We start from the raw sequence: 21802 nt of genomic DNA, 5'->3' as shown, positions 1-21802 counted from the left end.
TTTCAGCATGTGTGGACGACGGACAACAGCCGGCTTCTGTACATTTGGGTATGTTTTCAAAAAATGTAGCACCACTAAGTTAAACGTGGGCCAAGCATGGAACGTGTTGGAAGCTGGCAAGCTCCAGAGCCGCTACCAGGTTCTTGCCGTTATCACACATGACAAAAATGCCTGGCCCCAGGTGCAGCAGGGAAAAACACATTGCCATCTCAGCCAGGATGGCATCCCTGACCTCAGAGGCAGTGTGCTGTCTGTCCCCCAAGCTGATGAGCTTCATCGCGGCCTTCTGACATCTCCCCACGCCAGTAGTTGGGGTCGATTCAAGGGCGGAGGAGGAGGAGGGTGGTGTTTCAGAACTCCTGCCAGGAATATTGGGCGGGGAGACAAGGCAGGCCGCCACAGTTTGCGACCCGGTCCCAGCCTCAACTACATTCAGCCAGTGTGCCATGATTGAGATGTAGTGCCCCTGGCCACATGCACTTGTCCACGCGTCAGTGGTCAAGTGGAACTTTTGTGCAAAGCGCAGAACTTAGGGCCCGCCTGATGTTACGGGACACACGCTGGTGCAAGGCTCAACTCACCCTAAGGGCTAAAAACACTGCTGGTGAATTTTGTTCCGTTCAAAAGGACTCTGTATTTACATATGGCTCAGTCACAGCTCCAGGACATGCCTTTGAAGGCAAGGTTTCCTTTAGTGGCTCCATCTCAGCAGGATGATGATGGTGAAGCTTGGTTAAATCTGGTGTCGGAAGGGAAAGTGGTTTTTGATCTATATCTAAAGTACTGGAGCATGTTGTTTGGACAATTAACACCTGATCAGAACCCTGTATAGGTAATGTAGAGTCCGATATTAGAGGACCATTACCGCTAGTAGTGGTTGCAGCCAATTCTCCCCCTTTGCGGTCCTCTAAATCAAAGTTACCCCCAGGACTTGATGCCAAAATGTTATCAATTTGACAGTCAAAATGAAGGTCAATGTCTGGGTCCTCAGTCCAATCCACTGCATTAATCCAACACAATGAGAGTTATGGTTCTGGAACCACTGTTTTAGGGGCAAAGAGTTTTAAAAGGGCTAACACTCTGCTGGTGCAAGGCTTTACTCACTCTAAGGGCCAAAAACACTGCTGGTGCAAGGCTTTACTCACTCTAAGGGCCAAAAACACTGCTGGTGCAAGGCTCTACTCACTCCAAGGGCCAAAAGCACTGTATTTTGAAGGCTCTACTCACTCGAAGGGCCAAAAACACTGCTGGTGCAAGGCTCTACTCATGCCAATCTCAATGCCAAGGCCTCAATCTCTGCTGGTAGCTCAGCTTAAGGTCCTGTAACTTTGTTTTGAAGGGCTCATGTTAAGGGCTAGAAAAGTGAATTTTGGAAGGTCTTACCACATCACACACACACACACTTAAAATGACAGTTAAGGGTGAGGGCTTTTGGATTTCCCATTGTCTAACTTGTATACACTGGAATATTCACCTGGGTTGTCAGTGTTAAATCCCCAAATTATTTGGGCATACATGCACCATAAATCTCAGGCTATTGCTATATTCAACCAGGTTGTCAGTGTTAATTTCCCAAATAATTTGGGGATAAATGCACCATAAATATCAGGCTATTGCTATATTCACCCAGGTTGTCAGTGCTAATTCCACAAATAATTTGGGAGAAAAGGACCAGCCTCCAAAGGAAAAGCCAAAGACCAGCGCTCGCCCATATACAATAAAGGACTTTATTAAGCACGACGCGTTTCGGGCCAGGATGCCCTTTCTCAAGTGCAGATAAATCTTAAAACAACCACATACATTTCCATCATTAACACAAAACTCAAGGTACATACAAATATTCCAAATTAAAACATGAAGAAACTCTTTCATAGTTATTCAATTTCATTGAAAATTGATAATTATAGTCACTGAAGTAAAATGGGGGATACAAATAATTAAAGAAATAGATATAAGAATAAACATATAAACAAATGGAAAATTATATATATATATATATATATATATATATATATATATATATATATATATATATATATATATATATACTGGAAAAGGTCTATTCAATCCCAAAGAAACTAGTGAAGTCATATGTCCAATCCACCCACTATACAGGTTAGCTTTAGAACACTCAATGGGATTTGTATGGCAGCACAACCAGGCAGGAAAAAGATTTATAAACCAAAAGAAAAAAAACAAAAAAAACAACAAAAAAAACCAAAGAAACAAAAAAAAAAACAACTGACCAATAGCATAAGAGCATAGCATTTTCCTGATATAAAGCCTTTTGCTGATATGAAACACTTACCTAGCCGCGGTGGGCCAAAGAGATGGAAAGCCCCCGTGCTGGCAGTGTATAAATAGGGCCCATATGCTAATTCTAAAGGCTGGAATCGAAGTCAGGCGCCAAAGAGCTGCCCGCACGCCGCCACTCCGGACCTCATGGCCGCAGCGTCCGGATGGTGGGAGTGCGCATGCGTGGAACGAACTGTACACACATGCGTACTAAGGGATCACGGCTTGCCGACGGCCGTGGCCGTCACAGTTATAAATACAGCTAGGTGCCGTGAGTACGCGGAGAGTAAGGACGATGTGTCTGCAAGCCTCTAGTTAAAGGTGCAGGCCCAGGGAATGATAAGGACCAACATATTGCGTGGCAACTAGAGTGGGTCAACCACTATATACCGATCTTATAATGAAAGAACCCCCATTTGATAAGGAGTGCACAATAGTTTAAAGAGGACCTTTCACCACTTTTGGGCACAGGCAGTGTTATATACTGCCAGAAAGCCGACAATGCGCTGATTTCAGCGCACTGTCGGCTTTCCCGATCTGTGCCCGGTGTAAAGAGCTTACAGTGCCGGTACCGTAGTGCTCTATGGTCAGAAGGGCGTTTCTGACCATTAGCCAGAGACGTCCTTCTGCCTCGCGCCGCCAATCGCGCTGTACTGTGGAGCGGGGAGGAACTCCCCCCTCCCGCTCCTGATAATACTCGTCTATGGACGAGCACTGTGAGCAGAGGGAGGGGGGCGTTCCTCCCCGCTCCACAGCACAGCGCGATTGGCGCCGCGAGGCAGAAGGACGTTCCTGGCTAATGGTCAGAAACGCCCTTCTGACCATAGAGCACTACGGTACCGGCACCGTAAGCTCTTTACACCGGGCACAGATCGGGAAAGCCGACAGTGCGCTGAAATCTGCGCACTGTCGGCTTTCTGGCAGTATATAACACTGCATGTGCCCAAAAGTGGTGAAAGGTCCTCTTTAACCAAATAGATGAACAATTATATAAATGCACACTTCCTGGGTTACATATATCATGAACTACATAGGTTAAATAATAATAATAATAATAATAATAATAATAATAATAATAATAATAATAATAATAATAATAATAATAATAATTCATCATAATTGTGAGATTGGAAAACAATCTTAAATATGAAAAATACATAAAAGATCATTATAATAATTATAATGATTCATTATAACAGTTAATTAGAGGGGCAACTAAATACAGGACATTATTACTACTGGATGACCTAAAGAATTTGAGGGGTCACTGAGTAATATCTTCTAGAGCCTCATTTTGACCTTTAGGGGACAGACAATCAAATTTATAAATCCAGTAGATTTCCCTACGCCTTAGGGCTCCAAATCTATCGGGATTTAATGGGGAAATAAAATCAATTGGGGTGACACGAAAACCCGAAAAGTCACTGTTATGTTTCTTTGCGGCATGTCTGGAGACACTGTGTTTAAGGTTCACCACATTAGATCTGTGCTTATTCAATCTGATACATAAAGGCATTGTGGTCCTGCCCACATACTGTAGGCCGCATGGACATTCCAGTAAGTAAATCACATATGACGAAGAGCAATCCAGATGAGTAGTAATGGAAAATGTTTCCTTGGTGACATTACTTGTGACTTTATGAATATCATTTGAGATGCAGGAACAGCACTGACATCTTTTTTTATAACAACGGAAGCTGCCCTTTTTTTGTTGTTTGATGGTAGTGGAAGTTGGATGATTAGTTTGTCTCAGCCTACTGGGCGCAACCAGACTTTTCAGAGTTCTTGCTCTCCTGAACGTGAACCCCGGATTCTTGTGTGTGTTTAGGGTCTAATTTCTTTATATTAAAATGGCGTTTCAGCGTAATATTTCTTATAAATTCATTCAAGTCAATGAATAATTGCAAATCATCCAAACGGAGATCAGGACAGAAAGACAGCCCTTTGCGAAGTATGGACTCCTCTGCCTTGGTAAGTTGATAGTGGGATAAATTGAAAATACTATTCATTGTCTGTTCCGTTTGGGGCTCGGACTCAGTGGATCCATTGGTATGGATTCTATGTTTGCGATTCCGGATTCCTCCTCTGCAGCCTCTTCTGGTTCCGTGTTCTTTCTTTTTAGACACATGGGGCTGTAGTAATCTGAGATCTTTGGAATTCTGGTCAACAGCGGTAATTCTTGAATGTGCACCGCACTGGCCGGGGTCAGTGCGGTGGGTAATGGTAAAAAAGACCCAGACAGGGTATCTTGTTTGACTTTTTTTGGAGAAGTGATGGCCTCTTCGATCTGTGACAATGACATGGGTGAATGGTATAAGGAGTCTTCCGTATCTGAAGGAGGTGGGGAATTAACCGTGTCAGATAACAAGACAGTTGGAGTATTGGTTGGTGTACTGGGAATAGTTAAATGGCATCCCAGTACGGGGGTCTCAGATTGTCCCATAGATTCAGATGTTGGAGTAACTCCTATCCTGGTAATGTTTCCAAAATGAGTTGAAGGGAGCCCCAAAGAGCTAGTTCTGTGGTTCCATGTGTCCTTCCGTAATAGTTTTGGGTGGGTCCCTTAGGATCCCTGGGTTCCTACTTTGGTCACATGTGGAAATCTTGGTATGATCAACTGGAACATAGATTGTTGTAATTGGATTGTCCACAGGGTGGGATGTTCTCTGTACCTTTTAAGATGCGTGGTGCAGGGACTGGCCGAGTCTGAAAGGAAGTATTCCTCTTTTGCTTAGGACCAGATACAAAGTTCGGCATGTCACTGGATGGTGGATTGCCCATGCCACGTTGTTTATGAAGCTTGCGCTTCAGAACCTTCTTCCTGAGGGATTGATGGTCAGGTTTATGTTTACTGGATCTTGGTGAACCCAAGTTGCTCCGATTGGTGCCCTCTTCCAACCTATCACCCTGTTGGTAGCGCCAAAATCGTGCACCCGTGTGATGGTAGTCACGTCTGTCACGGTTGAGTTTTAGTCTTGGATTCCAAAATTTTTTCCTCTCAGAGTTGAGTAGACGTGTCTGCAAAACTCTACACATTTTAATAAATTCAGGGTGTTGAAAATGTAAATCAATGTTTGTAATCTGTTGGCTATAGATATGATGGTGTTGTCCAAACTGTTGGCTATAGAGAGCCTTTTTTGTGATAGCAGATCTAGCAAGCCTATACTACAGAGGTGCAAGTGTTTTTCCCAGTTATCTGTAAAAGAGGGGTCATTGGGGATTGGGGATGGGATCTTAATGCGTAAACCCCTAGGTACAATATTCTCTTTCAAATAAATTAGTAAATATTTATGATCCAAAAAATGCCGAGTTTCATTGTTGAGAATTTTCTCTAAGTCCCAAAATAGGGTGCAAAGAGCTTCACGATCAATTAGACCAACACGATCAATCCGTTGCACCGGTTCACCAGGCGCAGTGGATGTGTTCAGGTTGGGAAGTTTTGTATATTGTTCAACAAGGTCTTCCCTCATGTCATTCCTCGACCGAATAAAATCCATGATATTTGGGGTTTGACCAATGAAGTGACAATGGAGCTTCTCAAGGTGCCATGCCGGGAATGTGAGTGGTCCCGGCTATAATCCAGAGCCCTGGGTCTACAGGACGCGGAAAACAAACTACAATAGAAGAAGGAAGAGAGGCACCGAGCCGATCCTAGTGTATTAACTTTGATAATGCAGAGATATATTATAGAAAGGTGACTGCTCAACCTGGTGTGGTTGTGTTTGTCACAACAACCACTAAACATTCATCAATTGTGTGTAGAGTGCAGGTGCAGGTCACCGTCACCAGGACGTCAAATGATGGAAGAAAAGGACCAGCCTCCAAAGGAAAAGCCAAAGACCAGCGCTCACCCATATACAATAAAGGACTTTATTAAGCACGACGCGTTCCGGGCCAGGTGCCCTTTCTCAAGTGCAGATAAATCTTAAAACAACCACATACATTTACTTCATTAACACAAAACTCAAGGTACATACAAATATTCCAAATTAAAACATGAAGAAACTCTTTCATAGTTATTCAATTTCATTGAAAATTGATAATTATAGTCACTGCAGTAAAATGAGGGATACAAATAATTAACCCCTTCTCGCCGATGGCATTTTTTGATTTTCGTTTTTCGTTTTTGACTCCCCTCCTTCTAAACCCCATAACTTTTTTTATTTCTCTGCTCCCAGAGTCATATGAGGTCTTAATTTTTGCAGGACAATTTTTTCTTCATGATGCCACCATTAATTATTCTATATAATGTACTGGGAAGCAGGAAAAAAATTCAGAATGGGGTGGATTTGAAGAAAAAATGCATTTCTGCGACTTTCTTACGGGCTTTGGTTTTACGGCGTTCACTGTGCAGCCAAAATGACATGTCCCCTATATTCTGTGTTTCGGTACGGTTCCAGGGATACCAAATTTATATGGTTTTATTTACATTTTGACCCCTAAAAAAAATTCCAAAACGGTGTTAAAAATTTTTTTTTCTAAAAGTCGCCATATTCCGACGGCCATAACTTTTTTATACATAGGTGTACGGGGATGCATAGGGCGTCTTTTTTTGCGGGGCCGGGTGTACTTTGTAGTTCCACCATTTTCGGGAAATGTTATTGCTTTGATCACTTTTTATTCAAATTTTTATCAGAATCAAAACAGTGAAAAAACGGCGGTTTGGCACTTTTGACCATTTTTCCCGCTACGGCGTTCACCGAACAGGAAAAATATTTGTCTAGCTTTGTAGAGCGGGCGATTTCGGACGCCGAGATACCTAACATGTAGGTGTTTCACAGTTTTTAACTTCTTTTATATGTGTTCTAGGGAAAGGGGAGGGATTTGAATTTTTAATCCTTTTTAATTTTTTTAAATATTTTTTTTAACTTTTTTTAAACTTTTTTTTTGCATTTATTATACCGCCTAGGGGTATTGACATGGGTGGGCGATGTCGCGGATTGTCAGAGCGGTGTGGGTCGGCAAACATGGCTGCTCCGGAGCGTTAAAGAGAGCCTCCTGGAAAATCGTTAAGGTGAGGGGCAAAGTGGTAAAGTGTAGTATATGTGATTGTGTGGGGTTAGGGGCTAGGCTTTAGAGGGCAATATGAATTTTGTGGCTTGCTATGGTCCAAAGTGTGTGAGATTGCAAAGATAGTGATGTGAGTTTGGGGTTTGTGGGGGTCCTGGGAAAAACGTATGTGCGCTATTGTGACGAAAAGTCTATTGCGCAATCCAGTGTAGTATCTATGTTTGTGGAAAATTTCAGCCAAATCGGTGGAGCGGGCTTTGCGTGATTGAGGAACAAACATCCAAACACACAAACATCCAAACTCACAAACTTTTCACTAATATTAATAGGATTATTATTATTATTATTATTATTATTATTATTATTATTATTATTATTAATAATTTAACCTATGTAGTTCATGATATATGTAACCCAGGAAGTGTGCATTTTTATATATAATATATATATATATATATATATATATATATATATATATATATATATATATATTTATTTATAATATATATATATATATATATATATTTTTTTTTTTAAATGTGTCTTTATTTATTTTTTAACTATTAATTTATATTAATGTATTTATTTTTATTTTTTTTATTTTTTTTATTTTATTTTTATGGTAGAGTTGGAAGGGACCTCAAGGGCCATCGGGTCCAACCCCCTGCGAGTGCAGGTTTTCCTAAATCATCCCAGCTATATGTTTATCCAGATTCCGCTTGAAGATTTCCATTGATGGAGCGCCCACCACCTCCCGTGGCAGCCTATTCCACTCTCTCACTACCCTCACTGTCAGAGAGTTTTTCCTAATGTCTATTCTGTATCTCTTTCCCTTTAGTTTCATCCCATTGCTTCTTGTACTTCCTTGTGCTAATGAGAATAGGGTAGATCCCTCTGCACTGTGACTACCTTTCAGATATTTGTAGACTGCTATTAAATCTCCCCTCAGCCTTCTCTTCTGCAAACTAAACAATCCCAGTTCTTTTAGCCGCTCCTGGTTTGCAGACCTTCCACCATTTTGGTTGCTCTTCTCTGGACTTGCTCCAATATATCGATGTCTTTCTTGAATTGAGGCGCCCAGAACTGTATACAGTATTCCAGGTGTGGTCTGACCAGGGAAGAGTACAGCGGAATAATGACCTCTCTTGATCTAGATTCAATGCTTGTCTTAATACATCCCAGAATTTTATTAGCCTTTTTTGCAGCAGCACCGCACTGTTGGCTCATGTTGAATTTGTGATCTACTATTATGCCCAAGTCCTTTTCCCCTATGCTATCACTTAGTTCTATTCCTCCCATACTATATATGTTTTTTACATTTTTTTTTTTTTAATGTAGATTGTGAGCCCCACATAGAGCTCACAATGTACATTTTTCCCTATCAGTATGTCTTTGGAATATGGGATGGAAATCCATGCAAACACGGGGAGAACATACAAACTCCTTGCAGATGGTTTTCTGCCCTTGGTGGGATTTGAACACCAGGACTCCAGCGCTGCAAGGCTGCAGTGCTAACCACTGAGCCACCGTGTGGCCCCCTGTTTTTTACATTTCTGTTACCCAGATGTAGAACTTTGCATTTGTCCCTGTTAAATACCATTTTGTTCGCCTCAGCCCATTGTTCCAGTGTGTCTAAGTCCTTTTGAATACACTCTCTCTCCCCTCTAGTGTTGGCTATTCTTCCTATCTTCGTATCATCTGCAAATTTTATGAGTTCCCCAATAATTCCATCGTCCAGATCATTTATAAAGATATTAAAAAGTACTGGGCCCAGAACAGAGCCCTGCGGCACCCCGCTTTTGACTTTCTTCCAGTTCGATGTGTAGCCATTTAGTATTACTCGTTGTGCCCGATCATTAAGACAGTTGTGAATCCACCTAACTGATTTTTTGTCAAAGCCATACTTAATCATTTTTTCAATAAGAAGGTTATGTGATACTTTATCAGATGCCTTACTGAAGTCAAGATATACTATGTCCACGGCATTCCCTTGGTCCAACCATTCAGTGATTTTGTTGTAGAAGGAAATCAGGTTAGTCTGACAAGATTTATTGGTCATAAAGCCGTGCTGGCTCTGGTTAATTAATGCCTTCTCATCCAGGTACCGAAGTAAATGTTCCTTGACAATTTGCTCAAAGATTTTTCCTGCTATCGAGGTCAGACTTACCGGCCTGTAATTTCCTGGATCGTCCCTTTTCCCCTTTTTGTAGATGGGGACAACATTTGCCCTTTTCCAATCTAAAGGGACCACTCCTGTTTCCCATGACTTACCGAAGATTATAGCAAGGGGTTCTGTTATTTCCTCTGCTATCTCTTTCAGGACTCTAGGGTGTAAATCATCTGGTCCTGGGGACTTGGTTTCCTGTAACTTGACTAAGTGCTCTCTTACCAGACCTTTGCTTATAGTCAGCTTGGAGTCCTCCTTCCCCTCATCTCCATCACCATTAATGTCGATATTTCCATTAGTTTCTTGGGAGAAGACGGATACAAAATATGAATTTAGTAGCTCCACCTGCTGTTCCACCATGTTAACTGTTTCTCCTTTGTCATTCTTCAGGACTCCAATGGTCTCCTTTACTTTTCTTTTGCTTTTAACATATCCCCAAAATCCTTTTACCTTACTCTTTGCCTCTTTTGCAAGCTTCAATTCGTGTTCAGGCTTAGCTCCTTTGATGCTTGTCTTGCAGAGTCTGCAGACTGCTGTGTACTCTTCCTTAGGTATAATTCCCATCTTCCACTTTTTGTATGTTTCCTTTTTCCTTTTTAGCAGGTTATGTAATTTTTTGGTCATCCATCCTGATATTTTTAGGTGCTTCCCATTTTTCTTCCTTCTAGGTATTGTTAGTTCCTGTGCTTTAATGATTTCCCTACGGAAGATTTCCCACCCTTCATGTGCATTTTTGTGCTTAAGAATTTTGCACCATGGAATTCTGCTAACCCTTGCCTTCAGGCTCTTGAAGTCTGCCCTGCTAAAGTCGAGCCTTGAAGTCTGTGTCTTCTCAGGTCTTCTTCTCCTTGCAACCCCAAACTCAAGTATAGCATGATCGCTGAATCCCAGTGTCCATGCTACCCGTAGTCCTTTAACCATGTGCTCTTTGTTGGTTAGGACTAGGTCCAAAATGGATGTTCCTCTCGTGTTTTCTTCTACTAGCTGGGCAATGAAGTTGTCTGCTAGAGAGGATAAAAATTTGATGGAGCCTTTACTCTTGGCTGTGTGGGTTTCCCAATGAATGTCAGGGTAATTGAAGTCTCCCATGATCACTATTTCATGTTTCTTTGAGAGCGTGGTCATTTGCTGTGAAAAAATCTCATCCATGTCTTCTGTCTGTCCTGGTGGTCTGTAATAAACGCCTAGTATGATGTCCTTATCATTGTTTTTCCCTTGAATTACTACCCAAATAATTTCCAGTAGATTATCATTCTGTAAAACTGTAATTTCTGTGGAGATGTGTTCTTTTTTAACATACAATGCAACTCCACCCCCTCTTTTATTAGTTCTATTCTTTTTGAATAAGTTGTATCCTTCCATCTCTATGTTCCAATCATGCATGTCATTCCACCAGGTTTCTGTGATGCTGATGACGTCATAGTTTTCCTTGTGTATCATCAGCTCTAGTTCTCCTTGTTTGTTTCCTATGCTTTGTGCGTTTGTGTAAAAACATTTCAGATTGTGCTCTGTTGCATCCTTTTTCGTAATTTCCTTCTGAGTATCCTGTCTTGGGTCCTCTTTCCCACATCTAGTAACCTTGTTTAGTATGTCTTTTAGCTGCATGTTCTTGTCTTTCTTTTTTCTTCCCATCCCCTCTTCTTCTAGTTTAAAGCCCTTCTGATGAGTGTGGCAAGTCTTATGGCAAATATGTTTTTCCCAGGTTTTGTGAGATGTATCCCGTCTCTAGCAAGGAGTCCATCGTGGAGGTAATTCACGCCATGGTCCAAAAATCCAAATCCTTGCTCTCGGCACCACCGTCGAAGCCAGGTGTTTACCTCTAGTATTCTATTCCATCTCCTGATGCCATGACCATCAACTGGGAGGATTGATGAGAATACTACCTGCGCATCCAGTTCCTTCACTGTCTTCCCCAAATTTTCAAAGTCTTTATATAGTTGGTAAATCATTTTTTGCCATGTCGTTTGTACCCACATGTATCAGTAGGAATGGGTAGTCGTCCTTGGAGCTGAGGAGGCTTGGTATCCTATCGGCCATATCCTTGATTTTTGCTCCTGGGAGGCAGCATACTTCTCGTGCGGTTAAGTCTGGCCTGCAGACAGCTGCCTCTGTGCCTCTTAGCAGTGAGTCACCCATAACCACTACTCTTCTTTTCTTCCTTGCAACACCATTTCTTGTTGCTCCTGATTGTCTCTGGGTGACTTTTGTTTCTTCTTTTGCTGATAGGTTATTTTTGTCATTTTCATCCGCCTGCATGAGAGTTTCATATCGGTTACTTAGCTGTGTGAGTGGTGATGGCCTTGTGATCCATTTGCATCTCTTGGTCACATGTGTCCAGTTTTCTGCCTCTGTAGGTTCTCTCAAGTATTCTTCCCTTACTGTATTCGGGGGACTTGCATCAGTCTCTACAACTGTAGGCTCTCTAGCACTTTCATCCCCTACTGTGTTCTGGAGGCTTGCTTCAGCTTCATCAATGAAGACCTCACTTTCTTTGATGCTTCTCAACGTCACTATTCTTTCTTCCAACCTCTGCACTTTTTCTTCTAATATATAATTGTCCATCTATTTGGTTAAACTATTGTGCACTCCTTATCAAATGGGGGTTCTTTCATTATAAGATCTGTATATAGTGGTTGACCCACTCAATATGCCAAGTTGCCACGCAATATGTTGGTCCTTATCATTCCCTGGGCCTGCACCTTTAACTAGAGGCTTGCAGACATATCGTCCTTACTCTCTGCGTCCTCATGGCACCTAGCTGTATTTATAACTGTGACGGCCGCGGCCGTCGGCAAGCTGCGATCCCTTAGTACGCATGCGTGTACAGTTCGTTCCACGCATGCGCACTCCCACCATCCAGACGCTGTGGCCACGAGGTCCGTAGCGGCGTGTCGGCAGCTCTTTGGCACCTGACATCGATTTTGGCCTCTTGAATTAGCATATGGGCCCTATTTATACACTGCCAGCACGGGGGCTTTCCATCTCTTTGGCCCACTGCGGCTAGGTAAGTGTTTCATATCAGCAAAAGGCTTGATATCAGCAAAATGCTATGCTCTTATGCTATTGGTCAGTTGTTGCTTTTTTTTTTTTTTTTTTTTTTTTTTTTTTTTTTCTTTTGGTTTATAAATCTTTTTCCTGCTTGGTTGTGCTGCCATTCAAATCCCATTGAGTGTTCTAAAGCTAACCTGTATAGTGGGTAGATTGGACATATGACCTTACTAGTTTCTTTGGGATTGAATAGACCTTTTCCAGCATATATATATATGATATATATTTGTTTATATGTTTATTCTATTTCTTTAATTGTTTGTATCCCCCATTTTACTTCAGTGACTATAATTATCAATTTTCAATGAAATTGAATAACTATGAAAGAGTTTCTTCATGTTTTAATTTGGAATATTTGTATGTACCTTGAGTTTTGTGTTAATGAAGTAAATGTATGTGGTTGTTTTAAGATTTATCTGCACTTGAGAAAGGCACCTGGCCCGGAACGCGTCGTGCTTAATAAAGTCCTTTATTGTATATGGGCGAGCGCTGGTCTTTGGCTTTTCCGTTGGAGGCTGGTCCTTTTCTTCCATGATTTGACGTCCTGGTGACGGTGACCTGCACCTGCACTCTACACACAATTGATGGATGTTTAGTGGTTGTTGTGACAAACACAACCACACCAGGTGAGCAGTCACCTTTCTATAATATATCTCTGCATTATCAAAGTTAATACACTAGGATCGGCTCGGTGCCTCTCTTCCTTCTTCTTTTACAAATAATTTGGGGATACATACACTCTACATCTCAGGCTCTTGCCATATTCACCCAGGTTGTCAGTGTTAATTCCCCAAATAATTTGGGGATACATACACCCTACATCACAGGCTATTGCTATATTCAACCAGGTTGTCATTGTTAATTCCCCAAATAATTTGGGGATACATACACCCTACATCTCAGGCTCTTGCCATATTCACCCAGGTTGTCAGTGCTAATTCCCCAAATAATTTTGGGATACATACACCCTACATCTCAGGCTATTGCCATATTCACCCAGGTTGTCAGTGCTAATTCCCCAAATAATTTGGGGATACATACACCCTACATCTCAGGCTCTTGCCATATTCACCCAGGTTGTCAGTGTTCATTCCCCAAATTATTTGGGGATACATACATGTAAAATTTCTGGGTATTGGCATATTCACCTGGGTTGTCAGTGTTAAATCCCCAAATTATTTGGGGATACATACATGTAAAATTTCTGGGTATTGGCATATTCACCTAGGTTGTCAGTGTTAAATCCCCAAATTATTTGGGGATACATACACCCTACATCTCAGGCTCTTGCAATATTCACCCAGGTTGTCAGTGTTAATTCCCCAAATACTTTGGGGATACATACACCCTACATCTCAGGCTGTATTGTATTTAAACTACCTTTTTCGCATCATTAAATTAGAACTCACTTGATACACCATCAGCTGTGTATGTGTGCGACTTCTCCAGGCCTGATATTTATTTTGGAACTCTGCAACATACTCTATCATGGGGACCCCTTGATGTCACACCAACAACACAGTCATATAATGACTGTGTTGTTGGTGTTGATGATCTGTCTGCTCCAGCGCTTGTGCAGCTGTTAAGCATTCCTCGCGCTGTGCCTGTGATTGTTCCGGCAGCTCGCCGGGACGCCATATAATGCATGTGTTGTTAGCATTGATGATCCTCTTCAGCAGCGCTTGAGGAGAACTCTGTTGACTTCTGGCTTCCTTCATAGTTGTCGTTGTTTGCGACAAATTAGATTCTCTTTTTCCAGACATGTTGAACTGTCAATTTGGATTAAAGATGTTTTCCCATATCACTTAGTCTGCAGTGGAGCAGATCAGATAATATGCAAATGTGTATACTCACTGAGGGTTAGTGTGTGTTTACATAGAGAAATAAGAGCCTTGGCTTTCTCAGAAGGTGAGATTAGAGCAGTGTAATATCGTATGTGAACAAAAATTCATAACAGTGATGAAGCCATGTCATTTACCGGGATAAAAAGTATCCTATATGTTAATCGAGGTTACAATCTATCTCTGTGCCAAATTTCATTCAAATCTGTTCATCCATTTTTACGTGATTGAGGAACAAACATCCAAAGACACAAACATCCAAATGTACAAACATGCAAACTTTCACATTTATAATATTAGTAGGATAGGATAAGTTAGACATGCCAAAAAGGTGGCAATGAGAAATAAAAATAAATTTAGAATTTTGCCAATAAGAAAAATGGAAAATAAATTGTAGAGTTTTAAAGGAGTTTTCCATGCAAAATATGTTTTTAACAAGTGTCTATTAGTGGTATTAATGGGTTAATACATTTAACCATATAATTTTTAGCATGTTTTGAGTGATTTCTGGGTGTCTCTGGGGCCCCTGGTGGGCTTGCTTTTGTTTACACTATTCGTTATTCCATAATAACCCCTATCACCTCTCTCCCCTCTCCTTCCTCACTCCCCTCCCATACACCCCCTCACTGTCTCTCTGTCTCTCAGCCCAACCCCCAACCCATATTGCATACTTACCCTTCACACTTATTCCTGTGAGACGGCCCTTGCTCCTCCTGTACTGTCTCAGTGCGCGTTCTTCTTCTCCAGTGGTGAGTCACCTCTACTGGACATGCGTGGACATGCAGTAGAGGTGATTTACCGCAGCAGTACACACGCACTGCTTGGAGAAGAGCACACACCCTGTCAGTACAGAATAATCAGAAAATGTCCCTGGGGAGGTCACATGACACATCACATATGGGTAAGTATACATTTTTATTAATAATGTTATTTAGAAAGTAGGAGGGGGTTTAGATTGATGTGGGGATTTCAAAAAATCCCTGACAACCCCTTTAAGGCCACAACTGACTGTATACTTTAAGGGTTAAACATGAATTAAAATTTTCAATAAAATATTAGGAATCTTTATGAGCATATTCTACATTACTTATCTGCAAAATGAAATTATGAAATTAATATTCTACTTAATGTATTAGTTTGTTATATAACTATAACTTACTGCATTCATTCCTTGTCCATAGAAAGGTACAACAGCATGGGCTGCGTCACCCATTAGAACACATTTACTGTCCAAGCAAAATGTTGAACATTTAACAGAGATCAAGGCTTGTGGTGGCAGCAGGAAAAAATCTTTCATCAAATTGTCCCTTATGAAAAGATGGGAAAAATAACATTAGTTAATAACAATAGCAATATTTAGAACTATGACTACATACTGCTTTTGACATACAACTAAACAAAAGAAAAAACATTTCTAGAAGTACTGACAAAAACTAAATAACCTTTTAGACAGTGGCGTAACTACCGGGGTAGCAGGGGTAGCAGCTGCCACAGGGCCCGGGACATTAGGGTCCCGGCGACAGCCGCTACCCCTGCGTTTTTTTTTGTTTGTTTTTTTTTTTTTTCATTTTTTAATATTTATTTACTTACCGATCCTGGCAGGGGTCGGGATCGGTAAGTGACACCGCAGGCCCACAAGCACTATCATTATACTTGGGGGTCTTTTCAGACCCCCCGAGTATAATAATCGGAGGCCCCGGAAAGGTAATGGAACATAATAAACGTGTTACTTACCTTTCCACGCTCCGGGAAGGCTCCGGGCCTAGTTGTGTGACATCCCTGATGACACATGACCCGGGCCTGCGTCCCGGGTCATGTGACGTGAGTACGTCATTAAAGAAGGCCGACACCACCGAAGACTTCATCGGAGCGGGAGATAGGTAATTACTAGTGTTTTATTTTATGTTTGTATCCTCCCCGGGTCTCCGATTATTATACTCTGGGGTCTGAAAAGACCCCAGAGTATAATAATTGTTCATAGGTGTTCATTATGGTGCATAATATTGTGTGCCGGGGCCACAATGGGGCATAATACTGTGTGCAGGGGCCACTATTGGACATTATACTGTGTACAGGGGCCACTATGGGACATAATACTGTGCGCAGGGGCCACTATGGGGCATAATAGAGCATGCAGGAATGCGGTGGGGGGTCGGTTGGTCAAGGTCTTCGGTGTTGGTCAGGGGGAGGGGGGAGCCCCATGTCAAAAGTTTGCCACGGGGCCCTGCCATTCCTAATTACGCCACTGCTTTTAGACAACATATTTCCAAAGTTTAGTGGTTTCAATTTAATAGGTTATTTCCTTCTCAGTGTTTCATGTCTGAGATTAGAATAGCGCTGTCTCCACAAGGTATTTGGGAGTTATAGGACAGCCAAAAAACACTCCTCTACACTATTGCATTAGAGGTAAATAGGTGTTAAATAGGTGTTATGGAAACAAAGTAGCACAGCAAATCTACACTATTTGCATAACTCCTGACATCCTATGCTGTTTCTGTAACTCTTAATTACTTTGATTAGAGATATAGAAACTGCATAAAACAACAGATTTAGCTCACTCACATACCACCTCATTGAGGAAAACACAAAACTTCCTAACACAGCTCTGAAAGGAGCCATGTTAAGTGACTAAGGCACTATTCACATCTGCGTTTGGGCATTAAAAAGGGACTACCTGAGAAACCAGCAGACCCTATAGACTATAATGGGGTCTGTGTGGTTTCCACATCATTCATGCAGAGAGAAAAGTCCTGCAAGCAACACTTTTCTCTCTGCATGATTTGTGCGAAATCCGAGCGGAAATTACATGAACCCCATTATACTCAATGATGTCCATGTGGCTTCCTCAGGGAGAGAGAGAGATAACCTTTTAATAGTACCACCTTGGGGAAATTTCGTGTTACAGCAGATATAACACAGATACAGGATAATAAACAAATCTGTTTTCCAAGATGTAAATAGGAAAACAGTGCCTCTGGTTGCTGCCCTCTAGTGGCTTGGCTAAACCTCGCATCATAGCATAAAGACTTGTTTAAAAAAAAGTTGTGCATGATGTTTAAGGGAAGTACCACTAGAGGGCAGCATCTTGGAAAACAGATTTGCATATTTTTCCCATAATCCCCAAGGGAGTGAAAAAGGCTTTGCAAGACTCCATACGTCTGCGAAGGTGTACAGTCCCACAGGAGTGTAATTATCCCCTAATCCAGGATAATAAACAGTGATATATTACAGAAGGAGACACGCATAAGTTGAGAAAAAAAATACTGTGCTAGGAATCAATAGCAGCTAAGGAAGAAAAGAAAGAAAGAAGACTTCAAGATTGTTTAGCTCTCTCTCATCGCTTGGTCTGCCTATGTCCTCCTCCACGAACCCATTGCACTGCCCTTTTTTTTTTTTCATCGCGTCGCAACATAATGTGTGATGCACAGGGCCCACTGAAGAATAAAAGGGAAGCAAAGGAAGCCAGACGCAGGAGGAGAGATTGGTCAGTGATGGACGCAGCCAGGTCTGCTGATCTGAATGTAAAAAATACAGTCTGATTGCAGAATCAGGGAGAAATGGTGGTGCGACCAGGTTCTGCTCCTGGTAGAGCAGAAAGCCACAGGTTTCCCGTTCAATCGACTTTCAACCTGGCCTACAAGCTGTTTGGAATAAGTAGGATATATTGGCACTTACCTGTCTACTCCTATCCCCTCCTGCCCCTTCCTGTCCAGGTGCATATGACGTCACAACAGTATGCCCAGCACAAAGAGACAGAGTGGGACCAGGGAGCAGACAGGTAAGTAATGAGCTAACACTGTTGTATGGGAAGGTATACATTGGCCCCTTTACTTGGTGACCATGCAGAGGTCTCTTCACTGATATCCTACTAATATTATAAAGGTGAAAGTTTGTGTGTTTGGATGTTTGTGGATTTGGGTGTTTGTTCCTCAATCACAGCCAAACAGCTGAATGGATTTTTTTTTAAATTTTACACACACACATATTGGCTAGGAAGAAAGGCCAGGCTACTCTAAATGTGGGTCACTCACCCCAAATCGCCACCGCGCCCGTCAAAAGTTCTCTTCAGCTCATGGGGAGCACGGGAGAAGGGTTGCCTCACCGCGGCTCAGCGCCACCGCCAACCCACGGAGCAAGTCGCGGGCAGATGCTAGTCCTCTATAAAGTGGCACCTTCTCTAGTCAATCCCATACAGAGGCCCCTTCTGTATGGGGGGAGGGGGGGAAGTAAAGAAGGCTTTACACTGGAGGGTTGGAAAATTAAGCACAAGTCCCACCTCAGTTCCTGTTCTCGGACAGGTCCATAGTTAGTTACTTACAGGCCTGACTCTCTGAGAACTACAACTCCAGGCAGCTCCAGAATCTAAAGACCTACTAAGAGTTGTAGTTACATTTTTGCCAAAAAAAACACAAAGTGCCCCCATACACAGTATCATATGCCCAGCAATGCCCCCCACAGTATTATATGCCCTGCAGTGCCCCTCCCACACAGTATTAGTTACTTGTTGCGGATACACCTGTCAAACAGCTTTTATTTTGGCTGTCCCAGCCACAAATTAGCAGGAACACAAAGCATTGACTTCTTGCTATATACTGTCAAACATCTTTTTTTGGGGGGTGTCCATATACCAAATTGCAGGCATCCCCAGTAGTTAAAATCGAATTCTTACATGGGCACAAATATGCTACACTTTGACAAACAAAAAACAACTAGCATAAAATATAACTTTTATTTCGTCAGCTAAAATAATGTAGCCAGGGCTAATAAAAACAGACAAATATGTCAAAAGACATGATAAGGGTAACTCCTGATATACTCTTTTGTATGTGTCTCTACAGCTTATTGACACAAGTGAAGTAAGATAATTAAGCACCGGGAATGGTAAACAAAGTTTTCAACAGATGCTAGACGGACACAGTCTTTGAGCCCAAGATAAATAGCCAGCTACTGTCTTGACTCTATAGGATAATTATCCCCCATTCCCCTGCTCTGATATCTAAATTAAAGCCCTCCAATTTTTCCGGCTTATTGACACTAAAGCACATTTGCGTATTTGCCCGCTCTAATACATCCTATGCGCGGCTGTATTCAATGCTATGTGTGCATATCAGATAGGAACTCTAATAAACCTCCAATCCCTATGTACATCCAGCAAGTCCCTGCTTATTTGAATATAAGCTACAGGCGACTAGGTTTTTCATTGATTGTACATGGTTAGATAAATGAATCTCTCGTCTCAACGCGTTTCGAAGCTAAACTTCTCATCAGGAGAGGATATAGTGATCAAAAATAACAAAGATGTGGTTGCGGTTAAAACCGCATTTACCGGTCCCCTGATGGTGGGAACCGGCAAAGAGTGTCAGATGGTCTGACACTCTTTGCCGGTTCCCACCATCAGGGGACCGGTAAATGCGGTTTTAACCGCAACCACATCTTTGTTATTTTTGATCACTATATCCTCTCCTGATGAGAAGTTTAGCTTCGAAACGCATTGAGACGAGAGATTCATTTATCTAGCCATGTACAATCAATGAAAAACCTAGTCGCCTGTAGCTTATATTCAAATAAGCAGGGACTTGCTGGATGTACATAGGGATCGGAGGTTTATTAGAGTTCCTATCTGATATGCACACATAGCGTTGAATACAGCCGCGCATAGGATGTATTAGAGCGGGCAAATACGCAAATGTGCTTTAGTGTCAATAAGCCGGAAAAATTGGAGGGCTTTAATTTAGATATCAGAGCAGGGGAATGGGGGATAATTATCCTATAGAGTCAAGACAGTAGCTGGCTATTTATCTTGGGCTCAAAGACTGTGTCCGTCTAGCATCTGTTGAAAACTTTGTTTACCATTCCCTGTGCTTAATTATCTTACTTCACTTGTGTCAATAAGCTGTAGAGACACATACAAAAGAGTATATCAGGAGTTACCCTTATCATGTCTTTTGACATATTTGTCTGTTTTTATTAGCCCTGGCTACATTATTTTAGCTGACGAAATAAAAGTTATATTTTATGCTAGTTGTTTTTTGTTTATCCCCAGTAGTTACTTGTTGCTGATACACCTGTCAAACAACTTTTATTTTGGCTGTCCGTAGCCACAAATTAGCAGGAACACAAAGCATTGACTTCTTGCTATATACTGTCAAGCATGTTTTTTTTTTTTTTTTTTTTTTTTGGGGGGGGGGGTCCGTACACCAAATTGCAGGCATGCCTAGCAGTTACTTGTTGCTGATACACCTGTCAAACAGCTTTTATTTTGGCCTTGCCGCCACTGCCTCTCCCACTGTTGCCAGTGCTAGTGCTGCAGTCCAGACCAGCAGCCAGGAAACCTCCACATCTGCCTCCATTACTTTGGAGACTTCTCCCTCATCCTCCCCTTTTCCTGCCTTACCTCCTTCTCCTGCCTTACCTCCTTCTCCTGCACCATCATGCGTCTCCTCAAAACAACCCACCATCTCCCAGACTTTTGAGCGCAGGCAAAAATACAGCGCTACCTACCCCCATGCACAAGCCTTAACCACGTACATCTCCAAACTGCTGGCCCAGGAGATGTTGCCGCTCTGGCTTGTTGAAACTCAGGCCTTCCATGACCTGATGGCAAGTGCGGCACCTAGCTATGCCGTCCCTAGCCATCACTACTTCTCCTGGTGTGCCGTTCCTGCCTTGCACCAGCACGTGTCACGCAACATCCGGCGGGCCCTAAGTTACGCAATTTGCACAATGGTCCACTTGGCCACCGATGCGTGGACAAGTGCATGCGGACAGGGACGCTACATTTCACTGACGGCACACTGGGTGAATGTAGTTGAGGCTGGGACCTGGTCACAATCTGGGGCAGTCTACCTCATTTCTCCGCCCAACATTCCTGGCAGGGACTCTGAACCACCACCCTCCTCCTCCACCTCCTCTGCCATCACATTGACCCCAGCTACCAGCTGGAAACGCTGCAGCACTGGCGTAGGGAGACGTCAGCAGGCCGTGCTGAAGCTCATAAACTTGGGTGACAGACAGCACACTGCCTCAGAGGTGAGGGATGCCCTCCTCGATGAGACGGCAACATGGTTTTCGCCGCTGCACCTGGGCCCAGGCATGGTCGTGTGTGATAATGGCCGGAACCTGGTAGCAGCTCTGGAGTGCTACCAGGATTTTGAAAACATACCCCAATGTAGCCGAGCTACTGGTGAAAGTGCGGCGCTTGTGTGCCCACTTTTGCAAGTCCACAGTAGCCGCTGCTAGCCTCTGAAGCCTCCAGCAATGCCTCCATCTGCCAGAACACCGGCTGATGTGCGACGTCCCCACACAGTGGAACTCGACATACCACACGTTGAGTAGAGTGTGTGAGCAGCAAAGACCCTTCATGGAGTACCATCTCCAAAACCCAAGGGTTCCTCAGAGTCAGCTCCCGCAGTTTCTGCACCATGAGTGGCCATGGATGGAA

The 21802-nt window shown here is 42.5% G+C and overlaps 1 protein-coding gene across 1 annotated transcript in view; it reads right to left on the bottom strand.

Annotated features, from left to right (window-relative positions):
* Positions 1-21802, bottom strand: part of KMO (kynurenine 3-monooxygenase) — a 525463-nt gene that overhangs the window by 161448 nt on the left and 342213 nt on the right. Inside the window, exon 10 of the mRNA XM_075269516.1 lies at positions 15521-15668. Coding sequence (XP_075125617.1) covers positions 15521-15668 — 148 coding nt within the window. The remainder of the gene's footprint in view (positions 1-15520; positions 15669-21802) is intronic.

This window comes from Leptodactylus fuscus, chromosome 3, assembly GCF_031893055.1.
Source record: "Leptodactylus fuscus isolate aLepFus1 chromosome 3, aLepFus1.hap2, whole genome shotgun sequence".
Lineage (NCBI taxonomy): Eukaryota > Metazoa > Chordata > Amphibia > Anura > Leptodactylidae > Leptodactylus > Leptodactylus fuscus.
This window is presented reverse-complemented; position numbering and strand designations above follow the sequence as displayed.